Raw genomic sequence first — 18979 nt, 5'->3', positions numbered from 1 at the left:
GTGAAATGTATCAAACTTTTTAACATTAATTTTATTATGCAAGTTATTCTTCATCATCTTGTTCATTGCTTTATCTGAWTTTTTTTAAGTAGACTCCTCAGCCATAGAGCCATAGTTAAACATCCTTTCTCTTCCCTCCCTTCCCCCAAAGAAAAAAGGAAGCAGCCTGTTGGTGTGAAAAAATGATCCAGACAAAACTACATTTCCCTTCCAAACCAGTTGTAACTGCACACACAGGAGTTGAATGCTTTCTAACACGCTTTCTTGACTAATTATCTTAACTGGAAATGCATGTAGTCACAGATGAAAGGAAAGGCTAAGAGTATATTCCTCATAAGTTTTCGGAATATGAAAGTACATGCTTGACTTAAAATTCACTTAAGTGACTTAAAAGGAAAATAAGCAGCACTAGTAACYAAACTAGGTCATTAAAAATAAATGGTTTCAAATTGGACACCTACTCTGGATGCTCATGGACATGTAGAAGTAATGATGCTGAAGTTCTGCACATAGGCATACAGAGGAATTGCTTCTGCAGTCTTTGCAGGTTCCTACTGGTTAGTATTACTGACCAAAATTCATGCCTACTGCACTTGTATTAAGTTCAAATTGTACAAGTGCATTTTTTTAAGTTACAAACTTTCATCAAGACCTCTCCTTTTGTCTCTACTTGGTATTGCCCAACAGAAGTTAGGTCAGGGTAAAAGTTGTGTTTAACTCACCAGTGCTCTTGGTCTTGGCAGATGAAAACCATCATGACCCATCGTCATACTGTTTTTGTGAGTGGTCAAGGCACATGGGGATTGCATGCACCTGAAGGGTGTCTGGATTTCAAACACTATGCATTTAACACTGAAAACTTATACAGTTCTGCAGCTTCCTTTATCATATTGAAGCTACTTCAGCAAAATAAAGCAACTGCAAGTTCCTCTGTAGTACATCTAACCAAGAGAGCAAAATCAAAAATGGACATTTTCTGAAAGTATTTACCAACCAGTCCACACATTGCATTTTTGTCAGTTACATGCACAGATTTGCTACCAAACACATTTAAATACACTTAGAGGCTAATATTTCCATGGAGAGAAAAGGAATAAAGGGAAAAAGAGTCCACAACATAAGGTTTTATTATTCTGCATTGTCTTTCAGATATAAAAAAGCCAGAAAAATCAGAAAACATATACCGCCAAACTATTCCCCTAACGCATGTTTCTGCATCTGCATTATAATTAACATTTTTATAGCTACTCTGAAGTTAAGAAATGCGATAATTCCACCCTGAAAACAACAAGGCAATTTTATTTGGGCTACATAGTATAAATTTGACTTCAAAAAAAAAAAAATAAAATAAAAAAAATAAGAGAGAGAGAAAAATGTTAGCTCTGAACCAAAAACTCAACATGTCCACACAGCTCAACTTACATCATCAGACCGACTAGGATTAGGAGAATACAGTTGTGAAATAGCCAGTCTAATTCGGTACTTTAGATATTTCAGAAAGCAACCCTTATAATTTAAGACAATGATGGCTCTTGCTGACAAAAATACTCTAGTATCCTTAAGAACGACAGAAAGACAGTTACTGAATTAAGCAACCCAGACACAAAGAGAAAGCAGCCTATACCTTTAGGGTATCACCTAGTGTAAGCACTTTTTCTGTAGATGTTATCGTAGCCCCATAGCATTTGAGCTCTGAGCCAGTGTTTCTGGATTGCGCCTGGTACCACAGCACATAGTCCTCCGATATCTCTAGGATGAAAGAATAAAAACACCTAAGCCTGCTCTGCTCTATTGGCATTAGCAGCACCACACTCTAACCTAAACAATTTAGCGTGCTTGTATTTGGTTACATCTCAGAAAATGCAAAAGGGCAGCAGCAAATGCTCTAGGAGGGAACAACAAGCAAGTCAGACATCTTTAAACAACTAGCTACTGAGATAAATACACTATGACAGCTAATACAAGATTGCGGGCTTTCACCACAAATAAAGCTTTTCTGTCTAATATTGCCTAAAGTATATTTTCAATGTGCTCAGCTAATTCCTTTCTTTAATCCTCATTTCCTTGCTTTCACTTGATTTATGTTTCTGTTACCGAGTCCTGCTTTCTTCTTCAACATCTTATAGGATCTATTTCATCACTCTAAATTCCCTACATTTCCCTACAATTCCCCACATAAATTCCCTTATTTCACCTTTCTAAATATCCTTTCCTGTTCATTAATAAGGGGCAGATTACTCATTAAGAATCCTGAGCTTCATTCCACATGGACAGCCCAGTACAAGGCAGTTGTCACAAAAAGGTGAAAATAATCCCAAAGGCCAGCTAGGGGCAGGGGAAAAGGGGGGAATCCCACAAGGAGAAAAGTTTTACTTGAAGTGTTTCCTCCAGTTTTACCCACTTTTAGCCATGAGGGTACGTTGTAACTTGGAAGGTTCAGCTGGCTCTGGATCAGTCTTTCACCAAGAAATGCCCTGACATGAAAACTGAGTTTTAGCATATTGTTAGTTCCTTTCTAGAGAAAGTCATCTCTTACTGCTGTTCTTGGAACAGTAACAACCATAATTTAGATCTTGAAGACACCATTTAGGTTCCACATCCCTTAAGTTCTTCTACAGAAAGCAACATGTCTATTCAACTTTCCTAGCTCTAAGGAATGTTGCTTCCTTAGAAGCTTTCTTTAGCATATTTGCAGCTTCTTACATGCAACTAGATTTCCTTAAATTTTGTATTTAAGGAATCTCTTTATCACAGATTCCTTAGAGTTCAGATTAACAAATGAACATAGGTCTAGGAAGGCTAAAATTACATGCAGTACAGGGCAATGAGATTAACTAGCACTCTTCCTGAACAGAAAGATTTTTTACAATTTATTTCCTTTTAGTCCATGCAATGAATAAATTTTGCGTCAAAATCTGAAGCATTTCTGACCTCCCCACTGACACTGAGGGGAGTCCAAGACTCTAAGAGACATCTAGAACAAAAAAAGTCCATTCTATCAGTTCTAACTTCTAACTTGGGATAATTCAGGTCAGAAGGGACCTTAGGAATTCATCTAGTCCACCTTCTGCTCATAGCTGGGATCAGAGCAAATTACTCATGGATTTGTCCAGTCTGTTCCTAAAAACCTGACAGCCCTTTAAAAGTTTCTTGTAACAGGAACTTTATTTCTGCTATATTGTGAGTGATTAACATACAGTAGGATGGACYTGACTGGTTTATGATCACAGGACATGGGACTATCAAATTCTGGTTATCAGGGACAACTAAGCTTACWTGAATTAGCTTTTACTATTTTGACTGCATGTCAGTTGTATGCCTTCTACTGCTGTCAGGATTAACCATTATACATCCAGGCTAGAAAACACATTCAGCAAGCTTCCAAAAACACATTATGAGTACTTTTCCTGGGATTACAAAACGTTTTTCCAATGCTATTCACGTCTTATGCCAGCCTTTACACACACACACACACACACACATATATACACACATACACAAACACACACGCACACGATTTGATATGAATATTTTATCACTTTTGTGCAATTTCCATGTTAGAAAACAAATATTTAAGCTCAATAACTATCCCAGATAGAAAAACACCTCTCGTTAATTGTACTCAACTCTGAAAGCTAAAAAAAATGCAAGCATGGCCCAGACTGGAATTACACGTGCATCAATGAATTCATACTATCAAAAGTAGTAAAAACATTGTATAATGATGATTTGAAACCAATGCCATCAATTTACAAAAGAGGTCAAGCACATCTGTTAGAAACCTTGGATATAGCTGCATTAAAAGTGATGGAGCATTTCTGGTTTAGCATGAGTAGTGTTTACTAATGACTAATATCTTATTATTTAACTAGAGGAAAAGTGAAACTAACTCAACATACTTTCAGCAACCTCCTCACAGAAACAGAATTGGCGTAAGTCACTGGGCTAGATTCTGCTGCTTCTGTTTTCAGGCAATTATGTGGCAGCAGATACATCATGACCTCAGCAAGGCGCACAAGAATATCCACCTGAGCCATCTCCTCACCCATTTGCAACTCTCCACTAAGTGGAAGATACACAGATACCCCTCCTAATACCAAATTTAAGAATACTAGCACAAGTAGCAAAAATGCTTGAAAACTAGACTGTCAGAAAAAGAACAGAAGACCTCACGGCCACTGTCAGTATTACACAGCTCTGTGACAGAACGTAAACTCATGAACAGCAAGACTAGGTACAGAATACCTAGATACACCAAGAACTCCTCATTGCCTGTCAAAACAAGACAGTTGCCATGCAGCCGTGACAACTCTATGTCCGTAAGAGCACCTTTACTTCTCCAAAGCTGCTTTTTAGCCCTACTCTCCCTTTTTTCATCAAGCTACTCACTTAAGTGAAAGAGAAGTTCTGCAGTTACTTTCAGCAGGTCAGCATAARCTCTGAAGTTTTGCTTAATCCAAAACAAAATAAGGATAACAAAGATACCCTCAGGAAGCAATTCCTAACACTGAAGCAACTTTTTAACAATTTGTTGCACCTGAAAAGGGACAGTCATGTAAAATAAACAACATTCCAGGACGTTTTCCTTCAGTTGCAACATATTAGYGATAGTTGTAGCACATAATTTCAGTTTTTACTCTGTTCTGCCTCAAAATCTTGGTTAGGAAGGGAAATTGCTGTCAGAGAAAGGCTAATTGCAAGCAAAGTAACAACTCCCTTGAGCAATCTAAAGCCATCAGAGTTGTTGGTTTATATCCACYTTATACCATCCAAAGATCAGCTGTGCAAATACATCTGTTCTGAAGCAGATACTTTTTACATATTGATTTCCTTTCCAGCTAAGATTTATAAGAGAAATAAATTTGTCAGCTGCCTGGGACCAAAAGTATGTTTGAGACAGAAACAGAAATTTCTTCCCTCTCTCAGATATAATGTTGAATTCCCAAATAGGACAAAAAGTTCTCRTTACCACTGTACAAAAATTTCAGAGATAAAGTAACCACATACTCACACCCCCAAATAGAGTCAACATGGAAAATACAGATATACCTGACAAGTCTTTCTGGATTGAGTTATGGTAAAAGAATATTGCATTAGTTAGTGGCAGATTTATGTAGAAAGCAATCCTCTGAAGTTTCAGAGCACACACAAACTTGATTTATACAGACCTCTTCTAGAAATTTAAACTGTGATATTCATTAAAATCTTTACAACTCATGACAGTTTAGGGCTGAAAAGTGTAAGGGAACCAATTCATACAAATCTTGCTGCTTATTTATGGGAGAATTAGAATTTGGTTGTTAACTCCAACCATCTGATATGGCTTGGCCATAAAGCTCTATGTAACGGTTATGATCTAATAGAACAGTCGATGGCTGATATTTTATTTAAGTTTACTTACGCTCAAAATATGCTCTTAACTGCAAACTCAATTGAAAATCACAAGGGGGGAAGTCAGGATACAGAGTTCTTGGTCTACTTTTATATTGTAGCTTTTTTGATTTTTTTTTTATTTCCTGAACCAAAGCACAGGAACGTGGTTTAAAAAGACATACGCACACATTAATAAACTATCTCTGTAGTTATTAGCCTAATAACATCTCTTAGGAAAATATTTGTGATTACATGGAAGTTTATGATTTGATAGGCTTTCAAAACAACTGATAATAAGAACTTGAACTTCAGTTAATAAAATGCCTGCACCTCTGCACAAGTTCAAATATACTTGACAACTAGGTGAACCAAAAATGCAGTAAGGCTTTTCTGATTTATTTGCTAATTTGGGCCAGCAGAACAGTAGGTCTATCTGACTGCTGAGTTTTGCAGCATCAGGTGAGAAAGCCTTATGAGGCTTACTAACAGCTAACTGTCTGGATGAAAAACCTGTTATTTGGAATTATTAGGAAGCAGCTGATTCAACATGAAATATAATTCCTTGATTAAAGTTTAGTGGCATGATCTATTAGAGCATATTGCTCAATATAATTTTCTGCATCTGATCCAAACTGGCTATGCAGCAGAAGTTGATCCCTTTTCTTTATCCCATCCTGATAACCTCAAGGCCCCAAGGCAACGCAATACAGCAAGTATTGTACCTCAGCACTGCTACCAGCGACTTTCCCTGCTGGCCTCGGCTGGAGCTTTTTCATTTCCTGCAGCTGCAAACAATGTCAGGCGGTCTCCCAGGCAGCGCCTGGCCCGTGGCCWTGGTGGTGGGGGGAACTCAGTCCCAATTCATGGCCCACGCTTTGCTGACCTACGGGCTTAAAACAACAAATCTTCCCCTTCGATAGCCTCCCTCTGCTTTTAAACAAACAACTGCTGCTTAAGTCATTGTCTTTGCCCTTCTTTACTTCCACTTGAAGTAGAGAGCCCTTCTTCAACTATCCAAGCTGGATCCCCATTTTACTTGACCAAACTCTCTGCGCTGCTGTTGTTCAGAGCTTTCTCTCCCTACACGACAATGTTTGGATTCAAAATGAAAACATGTCATTTCTCAGTTGCTACTTTCAAAGCTCTTGATCATATACAACACATTTTACCTTCACTCTCTCCCCTTCCATCTAAGATTACCCTTCTGGAGAGAAGTTTTCCAGTTGTGCAAGTGTAAACTTAAAAATGTGGCAACTTCAAGTTTCCGTCTTATCCCACTCAGTGGCCTCAACTATAAAATGTGTCTCTCTTTCGGTGAAAGAAAAGGGGAAGATTTGAAGTACTGAAAGGACCTTCAGACACAGCTCTGATCAATTCTGTCAAGCTCTGCCTTGGATAGCATCAGCTCTTCAATCCTCCTTGTTATGGTAGAGATACTACAGATGAGAAGACAGACTGCTCAGTTAGTACTTTTCCTTTATAGAACCAGGGAGGAGCACACCCTCCGAATCAAAATAAAAGCCAGTCCTGCAGTGGTGCATGGTATGTTACCACATTATTAAGATGTCACCTACTTTTCAGGTCTGAGCAAACATACACAGGTACTTGATTATCAGCAGCATGCAGCCACCTTACCCTTCAGGTACCAGAAGGCCTCTGTGGCCAGACTTTGAATCAGAAAGCTGGGCCATGCCTCGCTGACAGTTAGTGTTAGCAACTTTCTTTTCCCCCAAAATTTATAGCGTGGATGGACATGCAACTGTCAACCTCATAAACCAAGGCACCTCTCCAACCACCGGCACCTATAAGATGAAGGACTAGTACAAATTCTTCAGATCTCAGAAGCAGGTGTCAAGTTGGAAAGGTTAGTGAACTTGTCTAAACAGGTATGAGATTTGTTAACAGTTTGTGATGCCCTATCCTGCCAATGTTTCTCAGTTGGAAGTTCAATTTGGCTACAGGCAATCCTGCCCCTTGCCTTTTACCCAAAGCTCTGTGGCTGTGTGAATGCCCTGCAAACAAAGGAAAGAGATGGCTACCCATATAAAAAGGATTTTAAGTAGAGTGAAAAGAAACCTCATTAAAAAGGGTAAAAGCATCAAATAAGAACATTCTCTCATACCCAATAACATGTGGGGAATGAGTGAAAAAAATCATTGCCTTATGTATTACTTGTGAAAAACATGTTCTTCCAAAGCCAGCAATTATTTTTTTATAGAGTGCGCCAACTGTTATTCAACCTCTTTACTACCCACTTACTTCTCGTCTTTCTCTCTTATAAAAGGGATTTAGATTTTTTTTAAAATGTACTCATCTGTAAACTGCATGACAAATTGATTAAATGACTCAAATAATTTATAAAAATAGATTTCATATCCAGCAGAGTGAGCAAGAGGTCTGGAATCTGCAATCAGCCTTTCCCTGAAGTGACTATCCATCTAATGAATGTCTTTTCTCTATGTGGTCCTTCCCATTATTAACAAATTGTCTGCTATCTTAACTGCTACAAAACTCTGAAAATTTAAGATAACACAATGCAACTTTTTATCCATTGATGTTGACTTTAGATACTTCAAATAATAAACACACTTTGAAGTCAAGTAACACCTACAAACTTTCAGAGGCAAATCTACACGGTTATTTTTTGGGCTGTTACCTCTTGTCTCCTAACAACATGAGAATAAAAGAATGTTACATTTTGTGATTGACAGAGAAAAAGTGGACAAGTAAGGAATGAACAAGATCAGCWGTCAGAACTAGGCTTCACTGTGATCTTTCAGGTTAACCTATTTCAAATAGTCCACGTTTCAGACTGAATGTAAGTTTTACAGAAACTACTAAGATGAGAAGATAATAGAATCATAGAATGGTAAGGTTGGAAGTAACCTCTGGAGATCATCTAGTCCAACCCTCAGCATAGCCCATACAGGGGTTGAACCTGCAACCTTGGCATTAGCAGCACCACGCTCTAACCAACTGAGCTAAACCTAACCCCATGTTACTAAGATGTTACTAAGAGAACTATGGAGTGCAAATGATACTGAAAAGCATGCAAACTAATTCACTTACTAACGTCCTTCATTTATATAAGCTAAATGCTCAAAAAAGCCCCAAGCAGCCACCTCTGCCATCTCTCCCACTCCTGGTGGTGAAGTGGTGGATTATCTCCCATTTTCCTTTGTARTTATGTAAAACYTTTCTGCTTTACCATTTTCCTTTGTAGTTATGTAAAACCTTTCTGCTTTAAGGCGTCCTCTTACAGCAGCTTGTGTCACATCTGCTTGGTGTAACTTAACCCAGGAGCTGTACAGAATTACCTAGACTTGATGCTTACACACTGGGCCTGATACATCACTTATTTTCAGACCTGCACACTGCAGAAGCCAATATCCTCTTTGCTGAATCATTCAAAAACTGGAATGTTTTTGGAATGTGGAAGTTTTACTGCATTATAGACAAAACACCCATCTATATTAAAAAGATTAAAGTTCTGGAATAAAGTACTAACAATTGGGGAAATACGACATTTGAAAGTTACCCACTCAAGTGAACGAGAGACTACCTTAAATTATGCAAGTCATTCACTTGTTCTTTTTCCAAGAAACTCCTACTTCAATCAATGCCCACAATAAACAATACTTAAAAACTATGATCATCAATTTTTTTCCCACTCCTCTGATTAGCATATTCCCCAATGCTTTGTTTAGAGATATTCAACCAAATGCAGCATTTGAGAAAGAATGAGCAATTCCTCTGTGGGACTGTTAGAAGTACTTTTCACTACAGGAGAAAAAAATAAAATCAAAACACTCTACTAATTTTGCTTAATTTTTGTAATCTCTCTGTGAAATAAATGAGCACCATCAAACTCTTTCAGGGGACAGAGTGATGATGCAGAAACTGTAGTCAGAAGCATCCAACAGTTTCAAGTGCTGTACGAAGCCCATCTTTTTCAGATGACTTAACAGTATACAGGAGTTTGCATGTTCAAAACGGTTCACACTGACTTCAGCAGCAGTCACGTGCATGGGAAGTTTTACCAATCAAACTTCCAACTCCTGAAGCCTGACACCCAGCAAGCAAAATGGGAATAAACAATTAACAATTGCACTTTAACTGCTTGGACTTACATAATGTGCTACAACATCACACATGAAGCCCACGGCAGAGGCAGAAAAAGAAGTCACCTAGGACTGCAACCCTGCAATAATCTTGATTCTAGCATTAGCCTTTTCTTGTTTGTCAGTTTGCTTTATTAATACAATTAATTAATGCTCTCTTCAGAGCAATATCAAACAAACTAAATTAATTTTCCACCCCATTTCTCTCATACAAATGCTAGAGGAAGAAAGAAATACAGATTAAGAGACAAAACGTTTTCCCTCTTAAAGAGGCAAATAGTTTTGTGTCCATTACACAGAGCCTCTCAGGAATCTGACAGGCTCAATGCTCTCCACGTAACATATACTGCTCAGCAGAGTCTGCGTCTCTTAATAAAATTCTCTGTATTCAAAAGTAAAATGCCCTAGCTCCAAAGGAAACAGGATTTTTATCAATTCTATAAGTGTCATTTTTTTAAAAAAAAAATACACAAACACACTCACAAAAAACAGTTGACATTTCCACAATTTCACTCCCCCTATCAAAGGAAGTAATGTTCTAGTGAAATCTAAATATCATTTCCAATTTTATCACCAAAACAGCTGCAAACTTTCTCCACCCAAAAGGTTATAGYATACAGGAGGCCAAAGTATTTCATCTACACAGCTAAATACTTCAGACTTTTCGTTTATCACCTTGCATTCAGGAAGTTCCCACTATGCCCGCTCCTAATAGAAGAAACTGAGCAAAGGAACTGCAGCATAGCAAAACCTTAAAATCATCCAAAAATTAACTGATTTTTATTGCACCCTTCAGAAGTGCATTCTTTCATGCCTCTGGGGGAAAAACAAACAAAGATTTCAGAGCGGCACTGGAAAAGGGAAAGAATTTTGCCATGGCTGCTCTGGAAAACATGGTTAAATAAAATATAGCTGCCCAAACAACCAATGCCAGTGCCAGTAAGCATGGATGTGCATATTTACCTTTTTCACTGCAGTAAGAAGACGTGATAATGCCACATTACCCAAAACTTGTCCTGTTGATGGCTACGTTTTGTTTTTACGGATTCCTACCTTTGTGGTTGAAAATCCCCTCCATCTCCATGCTGCTGCGAGAGTGAGCGATGCAGAGGGAGCCACAGGGGACCAGCCCTTCCGCTGCCGGTGACCGATCCGTCGTACGCACCAGGCACCAGTCCGGCTTGTCGTGGGGCCTCTCCAGTACCTCTACGGTCTGACCCCGGCGGATCGTCAGCTCATTGCTGTTGCAGGCAGTGAAGTCGTGGATGACCACCGTCAGCTCGCACCCGCCGGAGAGCTGTGAGGAACAGCAAAAACCAGAAGCCAGATGAACACTCGTGATCACCCCTTCAGACATGCATCATTACCTAGTTAGCATTCCTGTCAGCATGCATGTTTTGGGTGCTTCTGGGACTTTCCATGTCAAGAGGAGATAATTTCTAAATAAGACGGTTCCAACATTTTACTAGAGATCTTAACTCTGCTCGTTTCTGCCTGTGTTCAAAGCACACTGGTTGTGACAGTGTTGGGTGGAGGATTTAAGCTGTTTTTCTTGCTAAACTTGCTACCCTAAAAGCTGAAGGAGCTGTCACTTCAGAATACATATAGGTGATAATTGGCAACAAAAAGCCAGATATTGCTAGATACAATCACTCACCAGCTTTAGATCTGGTAATTTAAAAGGAGAAAGTCACCTAGTTTGAATAAGCTAAGTGGCCCATTCTCACTCCTCTCACAGTTTACTTTCTACACAAACAGGTCACAAAATCACTTAGGATATACCATATATAAATACAAAAATCAGCATAAACTTCTTCCTATACGACTCACAAATACTTAACTCCCATAGAGAACCCCCCATAGTCCCTTGATTTTCACCTTTTGGCTGATTCCCCAAATGTACGCACACAAAATTGAATTAAGAGAAGGAAAGCTCATGGTCCCTCTCCTGCCACCCAAAACACCTCATTAGAATTATTTTGCCTAAACTTGTTTCTTTTCTTTGTTTCATCTGTTTTGATATAAAATGAAAATTATTATGTGAATTTTTCAAAGCTCCTAAGATTGCTCAGAGTCAGAACATATATCCAACTTAATTAAACAATGACTGCTCAGAGAATTCCTTCTCCTTGCATATGGCAAGTGTGCTCCAGGTTACTGGAGATAGCAGCTCATGGCTCCTGCCAAAGTTCAGACTGCTCCAGTGCAAAATTCCTATTTGATCTCAGACGGTATGCAACTTTAAGGATTCAGCATCGCAGACCAAGTCATTAAACTCCAACTCAAACAACTGCAACACCGCACTCAGACAACTACTCAGTGAGAACTCTGTAGCAAATATGGAAGCATACACTACACCAACATACTATACATGATTCCTGCCACAGTGCGTTTTGACTATTGCTCCATTTATGCTCTTATCTGGCTGCCAGCTAAGTGCCATGAGCTCTGAGAAAAGGAGAGACGAGATTTGCATCATTATTTAATGTTTTCACTAAAAGTCTTCAAGTGAAAYGTCAAGTGCAAATTTTACTAGAATGCCATTATTTATTGTCGAGTGCAAATTTTAGAGTGGACAACAAAAGCAACAAAAAGGCAGTAAGACTCAAAGGCTAATTCCAGCCTTCTCTTTCCCAAGCTTGCAACCAGCCATAGGCCATGGCTCCCAGCAGACAGCCTGGAGCAGCTCCAAAGCTTTCCCATGCTCTCTTCCTCTCTCACCAGCTGTCCTTACTTGTGTGGGTACACACAAAGAAGGAAAAATTTCACTTTGCAGGAGGATGCAGGGGATAAGAAGGGCAGAAAACCCTTGTATATCTAGCATTTAAGAAAAATAAATCAGGCTGCACTCATTTAGATTCAGGCTAAAAATTAATCACCTTGCTTTTACTACCTCTCTCCAGGCAGCCTCGATACCCAAATTATGAGGTATACATCTTCAAAATATGCTACCTTTCTCCCTCACTAAAAGTTTTTTGTTCCCTTCCCCCTCTTCCTCCATGTTATATTAGTTTTTAGTCATTATAAACTATGTCAAAGGGGAAAAAGTAGAGCACTTTCCCTTATTTTCTGGTATTGATTTATGTTACAGCCTTCTTCAGACAAACTCAGAAACAATTGAAAACATCTGTATGCCTGATGRGGTCTATGAGAAAGCCAGTGGAGTATGACTTCATGAGGTGTTCAATGCAGACCTTAAATTTTTCTCAGGGAGGTCTATAGCCTTTCCCTAGTCACTGCAAGAAACAATACAGTAATAAGTAGAGACTTTTCAGAAATTGCATCTAGGCATGATATTTTCTYCTAAATACTCACAGGAACATAGCTCTGGTGCTCTACTTGCTTTTCTGACCCTCTACTTCCTGCAAATACAGATTAAAATATACTTTGTGACCAGAGGCTTTTGGCTGTAATAGAGGTGTTTTTTTTTTCCTTCTCTTAACAAAAAAAACCCTAAGTTCCTAGACTTGATGTTCAGTAAGTACTCTAAATGGTATTGAGTTAAAGGAAAAAATAGACAAAGATTGTCACTAGCTATGTCAGAGACTACTGAAGTATAAACTAGTCATTGAGACTATGTGGGAATGGGATATCCTAGTTGGTCAGTATTCCGCCGAATCTCAATATTCACTCACACTTCAGCACACCGCACGCACTTCCTGCATTCAAGGGGTTGTTGCATCCCATTTGCAAACATGCACAAATTGCACATTCTGAGATGCAACTTAGTGCAGGGCTTTTCTACTGCTGACTAACACACCCAAAACAATCCTGTACTCCTCACAGCTCGTCTCTAAGCGTAAGTTATGATCACGAAGAAACTAAACTACCCCACCTTTGAGATAACAGCCATTCATCCTCCCTGTAGCCCTGGCAGTTAGAAAGCACTGTTCTTCATTTCACTGCCCTTTTTTTCTCTCCATAACATGCTTTCTGAAAGTGGATTCATCTTTTGTACTGATTAAATGCAGTTGGAGAGCAARGAGTGTCTGTGATTAACTGCATTGCTCAACAGCTGTTGCTGGACAGTTTTGGCAAGGCACTAGGCTGGCTGGAGGGGAGAGAGAGAGGCACAGCAGAACCGGGAGACTGACTTGCTCCAAAGAGAACAGTTAGAGTTATTCAATCACCTAAACTCAAGTTTAGGCTGAACAAGAGTTTTTATTTACTTTATCTGTCCTTTTCAGGATATCTTTTGTGTAAAATGAATTAATCGTGCATGACAAAAATAAACAAGGCTATGTCTGAAACATGGCAACTGGAGAGACAGAGACTAGATGAGAAACAAAAGGCAGACAGAAATAGAACTGCAGATTAAAAAGGTGCAGGGTTTAATTAAACAACTAATCTTGGGACAGGGTGTCTTGCAGTTGTTGAAATTAACGCTCAGCATCTATGTTCATCTCTGCGGCCTTTTAATCACTGTCATTTATGGAGAGAAAAAAAAATATAGTGCACRTTCTCTGGCTAAACACATTTGTAGTGTTTGCTGAATTCAGAGACACTACACTAAGCGTTCGTCTGCCATCCATTCCCTGAAAAAATCACTACTGCTAGAGTGCTGCTGAGTGCAATAGCTCTTCCATCAGGCCACACTACCTCGTCTCCGGAGTGCATGTTAAATTTAGTGCCTTATTTTAATTCTCTATTAAGGAAAAGGAAAAAGAAAAAACAAGAGAGCATCTCATAAAATTTCCCAGATATTTTCAAGTGTGAAAATCTATAACTTGTTTTTAAAATGGAAACAAGTACATTGTGGGAGAAAAGACAGGGGAGACACAAATTCTATCTCAAATAAGACTATTAGGATTTGACCAGGCAGCTTCCCAGACTTGGTTTTTGACTATGAAAAGAGGTGTGTGTTCAGAAACACGTCTTGTTTTTACTAAAAGAGAAGACTAGAAGCTCTTCTGCTGATGACAGCCTTTTCTCTTCTGTGTTCTCAGCTGGCAGAAACTACATACTTGGTCGCCTCCTGCTGCTTTGGTCCTTTTTCTCTTACCCAAAGTACTACACACAAGCTTAAAGAAGCATGTGAATGAAATGTCACTTCAAATAGAAAGCAGTACAAAATGTTACCAGCTGGGCACAAAAGACAGTTAAAAATAAAATACTGCTCCACAACCATGCAGAGTACCTAGCAGGACCTCTGCTACTTAAGATAACACACTGTGATAACTTTTTCTAAAAACCTCTCACTTTCTCATTTACTGTAATAGTAATCTGGATTGTTTCTTGTTACTACCTGCTAAGCTAACACAAGTGTGAAGGGATCTAACAGGGCCACAGCTTTGTTTCCTTCAGTCTGTTTCGTTTCCTATGTGCTGAATAAAGTTCAGAACAGGACATTAAAATCAGGTCCATCTCTGAGGCTAGGGAATGAATGGGCAGAGTGTCATCTCCTATTCATTAGGTCACCTGAAAATGCCAGCTACACCGCTACAGAATGGGAGTGGGAAGAATGCTGCAAAAGGTGGAGAGGGAAATATTTACTGAAAGGGTACAGCAAGAGCACTCACTGTGAAAACCGAGAGGCTTTGACAGAGCAAAAAGAATGTTTAGATTTCATCCTGGACTGCTTTATACCTTCCAGTACTTCAGGATGGGCTACTGCTATAGATGTATATCAGCTTGTCCTGCAATATATGGGAATATACCAGAGAACTTCCTAACACAAGGGAGATAACTTCTTAAGATCACTTTCTACCACTCTTTAATATTATCTAGTCCATGCTTTCTCTTCCTCCAGAGCATGATGAACTACATCTACACGACTCATCATTATCATTTACCAAACTGATCCCAAAGAYCTCCAGTGATGAGTGTTCCTCCACCTTCAAAACTAGTTTTCTTTTATCCCATCCACTAAAATATAGGTTAAAGACTGGCCCATACTTCTGCACAGCAGCTTTTTGCATAGTTGAAGACCGCAAGTTCTTCCTTCTGCCTTTTTTCTTTAGGCTCAACAACTCCAACTATTCTGTCTTTCATTATAAGTTTCGTTTAGTAGATCACCTACAAAGTTTGTTTTTCTCTTCCTGGAATCTGTTCCAGTGGCCCACACCTTTACTGAAAGGCAAACTGCTTGCAATATCTAGCAGATGACTTAGGAGGGCTGAGTAAAGGCTAAGGACTGTATTACAGCTTTGCTTCCTGTTTGTACATCCCAGTTTCTTTTTTCCCATTTCTATAATTGCATCATATTGTTAAATTATGTTCAGCTTGAAATCCTCCAAAACTAGAGCTTCTTCTCAAAAACTTGTCAGCCCTCTTGTCATCTTTGTTAGCAGTTAATTATTTCCACCTATTCACAATAACTCAAATGTGTCCCTATTAAATTGAACAGCATTTTGACAATCCATTTCTCGTTTTTGCCAAGACATTTTTGAATTCTAATCCTGTCTTCCAATACAGTTTTCAGATGACAATAAACTGGGAGGGATGTCAGCTTTATAAACATACCAACTATTGCATCATCCCAATCATTAATGAAAATCAACACGCAAAACTAGAGCCAACAACCAAAAGTTACAATTCTAACTCAAAATGCCAGGGTGCAGAAGAAGTAGCAGCTAATCATGAAGTTATTCTCAGTGGTTGAGGTATTTCCAAAGATGTTAGAAAACAGGACACAAAGAGTAGTTGTTCTACTGGACAACACTCAACCACTTACTTCCAGGCTAAAGAATTTTAGCTCTTTCAATGTAGATGTCTGAGGAGATGAAGAAGAATATTGAGTTTTGGATAAAGGATTTCATTCTTGATAGTCTCTTTGTGTAACAACTTTGAACTTCTAACCAAAACAGTGTTGAAAGAGAGTCAATAGTCTGAACATATAATTGGAAAACATGTAAATGATTTTACTTCACTGTTGATTACTATGAGATGCTTTTTTAAAATGATTTGTTTGGTCTTTTTTTAAACTATAAAGCTGGACATAGGTGAACACATAAATGTTCAGCAACAGCATAGTCAGTGATGCTGTGCTAAACAGTTTCACCACTTGCTTGATGCTATTTTAAATTAGTTGATATTTTTAATGTTTCTCAATYTGGAATCCCAGCTCTGTTTGGGACCTGTTCCAATTTTAATGAATGTGACTGAAAAGTCCCATTGTTCCTTCTGGCTAACCACATCAACAGCACCTAAAATCCCTAAACCATTTTGCTCCATTCTCTGTAAGACATCCAAACATATTTTAGGCTTTTAGACTGAGAAAAACAAGAGTCAATTCTAACCCCCAAAGGGACTGCAGATAAAGAATTCTTAACATATAAAGTGAGAGGTTACTTCACATTCAGCAAGTGTCAACATATCCTACAGATTTCACTGGCCTTCTGCCTGTTACTGTTCCTTAGTAATTTCTATTTTATATTTTTAAGCACTTTAAAAAATTCTCTCCTTCATATTCAAATCAAAATATATGCCAGAAACATTAAACAAAGATATCTTGTTAATTCATACACTTTTACGAAGTGCACAAACAGTAACACCTTTCCTCAGATACATGCTATACATAACAAAAGCAACTTCCAGGGGATCTCTCAGTCTTCAATATAAATCTGTCTGTTCGCCCTGTCAAAGAAAAGTCTATCWAAAATTTTATACACTAACACAAAAACTCTAAGCTACTTTAAGAACTTCACCAAGTTCATTAACCAACTTTAAATTTTAATTTGTCTGGTAAATATTTAGAAACTCTCTCCTTCCTTTAAATTATAATTCCTGTTAAACAATTTGTTGGTAAGAAGCTTGGACTCCTCTTCATGTCAGACTGAAAGACAATCCTGAGGGCATTTCACCTGGCTAGCTCTGTTAATAATTCTCACATGATGCATGAAATAGTACTGTGAAGAGCAATGGGAGACAAGCCACGCTATTCCCCCGTAAATACTACATCGTAAACAACTGAGGAGGAGCAATGGTTGAGCTTGCTAGGATGGATTGCAGCCCCTCAGTGTGAACCAAAGCACAATCCAGCCAGACTGTGCTCAGATAGCCTGTTATCTCCACCAATGACCAGGGAAATCAGAGGTGCTGTGTGTTAGACAAACCAAGCCAAAGCCAAACTTTTAAGAACACATAATATGCATCAGTCTCTTTCTCAGTACAGGTTATAGATTCTCACAATAATGTTTCAACAATTCCCATAGTTATCTAAAAGAGTTCTAATTTTCTGTACTTTTGCATGTCACATAAAGACTATGTTCCCCCCCCCCATATGAAAAAGAGAGGAGGACAGAAAAAAGGAAATAAAAAAGTATTTAGAGTTCCTCTGTTATTGGCAAAAATAGCCTATGCTTCAGCCTTGTGTATTTGTGCTGAAATGTTCTGTAGTCTTTGGTGGTTTCTTCTGGGGATATCTGTTGGAAAAATCATTGCCTAGAGCAGGAAAAGAATCTTTCGGTGGCTTTTGTGTTGCTGCTYTATACTTTCCATTCTTATTTAGCTGCTCAGAGACTTACAAAATATCCCCAGAAGAAACCACCAAAGACTACAGAACATTTCAGCACAAATACACAAGGCTGAAGCATAGGCTATTTTTGCCAATAACAGAGGAACTCTAAATACTTTTTTATTTCCTTTTTTCTGTCCTCCTCTCTTTTTCATATGGGGGGGGGGAACATAGTCTTTATGTGACATGCAAAAGTACAGAAAATTAGAACTCTTTTAGATAACTATGGGAATTGTTGAAACATTATTGTGAGAATCTATACACTTAGCTGCCTATAATACATTGATTATTTATCTGTGTAGTTTGAGTAGCTCTTCAGACCAATTTTATTCAATGAGACAATAGGTCAACCTCACCAAAAATGTTTTCAAGTAATTTACTAAGCAGTTTATTTTCTTACTCATTTCCTAGTTGATAAACGCCTATTTTCCATCTCTGCCTCCCTCCGAGGTCATTAAACTTCTCACTTCCCAGAAGTCGTTTTTTAACTCCAAACACACACACTTCATAGAAGAATCTTCACTCTTTTGATTTCTGTCTTCTATCCATGAAAAGTTTTGGTTATGCCTGCTTTAAGGGATAACCCAGCTAAAATCCATAGGCAAACATGAAGGAAACGCTAGCACTAGTATCATATGGTAGCATTGTGGGCTACTCCGCTTTAATTTGCGATTTGCATTAGCTGTCATGTGGCAGGAGAACACACCCACCCTCTAATGCATGAGCATGGGGATGGGATTTTTGCCCTCACAAGACCAACCACATGGCCATGACAAAGCTAGTAAAAACAACAGATGGTATGTCAGAAAGGCCAGCTGAGACAGAGGTCAAGAAAATAAAAGTGCCCTAGGTATCACATTTCACAGAGAATAAAACTTTATTTTTAAATTGAGCCAAAGCTTTGAACAATCTGCATAAGGCAGAAGATTCAAGTTTGGAATAAACAGAATTTCCTTATGATCTATTTTATTTAGACAATCTCTCTAGTCCCCCCATTGCATCTTTTTTTTCCTCTTTCTTTTTTTTTCTT

At 38.5% G+C, this 18979-nt stretch overlaps 1 protein-coding gene across 1 annotated transcript in view; it reads right to left on the bottom strand.

The window, feature by feature from the left end:
- Positions 1 to 18979, bottom strand: part of TRIO (trio Rho guanine nucleotide exchange factor) — a gene marked incomplete at its 5' end in the record, with an annotated part of 101333 nt that overhangs the window by 64352 nt on the left and 18002 nt on the right. The window contains one exon of the mRNA XM_085311993.1: positions 10548 to 10791. Within this exon, the coding sequence (XP_085168119.1) occupies positions 10548 to 10791 (244 nt within the window). The remainder of the gene's footprint in view (positions 1 to 10547; positions 10792 to 18979) is intronic.

This window comes from Rhea americana, unplaced genomic scaffold, assembly GCF_003343005.1.
Source record: "Rhea americana isolate MKP2758 unplaced genomic scaffold, rheAme1 scaffold_353, whole genome shotgun sequence".
Classification (NCBI taxonomy): Eukaryota; Metazoa; Chordata; class Aves; order Rheiformes; family Rheidae; genus Rhea; species Rhea americana.
The sequence above is the reverse complement of the archived record's forward strand: the minus strand, read 5'-3'. Positions and strand labels throughout refer to the sequence as shown.